The sequence below is a fragment of the Meleagris gallopavo genome, chromosome 1 (assembly GCF_000146605.3).
Source record: "Meleagris gallopavo isolate NT-WF06-2002-E0010 breed Aviagen turkey brand Nicholas breeding stock chromosome 1, Turkey_5.1, whole genome shotgun sequence".
In the NCBI taxonomy this organism is placed as follows: Eukaryota; Metazoa; Chordata; class Aves; order Galliformes; family Phasianidae; genus Meleagris; species Meleagris gallopavo.
Genome location: NC_015011.2, coordinates 23,764,433 through 23,765,073, shown reverse-complemented (window position 1 = coordinate 23,765,073; position 641 = coordinate 23,764,433). Strand labels below are relative to the sequence as shown.

The 641-nt window shown below is 56.9% G+C and overlaps 1 protein-coding gene across 1 annotated transcript in view; it reads right to left on the bottom strand.

The window, feature by feature from the left end:
* Positions 1–381, bottom strand: part of CTTNBP2 (cortactin binding protein 2) — a 79,490-nt gene extending 79,109 nt beyond the window's left edge. Inside the window, 1 exon segment of the mRNA XM_019612418.1 lies at positions 166–381. Coding sequence (XP_019467963.1) covers positions 166–366 — 201 coding nt within the window. The 5' untranslated portion in view covers positions 367–381.
* Positions 382–641: the final 260 nt, after the last annotated feature.

The following is a 641-nucleotide window of genomic DNA, read 5'->3' as shown; positions in this document are numbered from 1 at the left end:
CGCCGCGGGCCGCCCGCCCTTCATGGTGGCTGAGGGGAGTGCCCCTGGCACGGCGCGGCCCGCAGGCACCGCTCTGCTCCCTGCCCGCCTCCGTGGCTCGGGAGAATGGAGAGAAAGGATAGAGGAGAAGAAAGAAAGAGCTTGTGCGGTGTGGGCTCGGCTCACCTGCCCAGTTAGACCCAGCAGAAGTCTTGGAAGGAAAGTGTCTCTCTCTGTCTGGGGGTGCTGACAGGGGTGTGTCAGAAGGAGCACCTCTCTTGTCACCTCCCTATGGAGGACCGGGGAGGACGCTGCTGTAGCTGCTCCTTGTTTACTGACATGTTTACATGCCGAAGTGGCTTCTAGCCTGTAAGGGTGCGCTTTCATGCAGGCCTACCATAGGGGTCCAGATTAAAGCTTCTGCATGCAGCCCTAAAGCTCATCTTGGACTGAGGCTGCCCTTTGCCATTCCAGACCACAACCTCCTGGCTCAAAACCTATTTTAACCTCTCCAGAGGAAACCACTACCACACAGGCGGTCTGCCCCTCAGAGAACATGCCGTGCCGCCTGCCTCGAGGCCTTCCTCTTACAGTGAAAACCCACTTGGTAAACTACAGATCACCCTGAATGCATTCTCTTCCAGAACCAACATAATCAATGA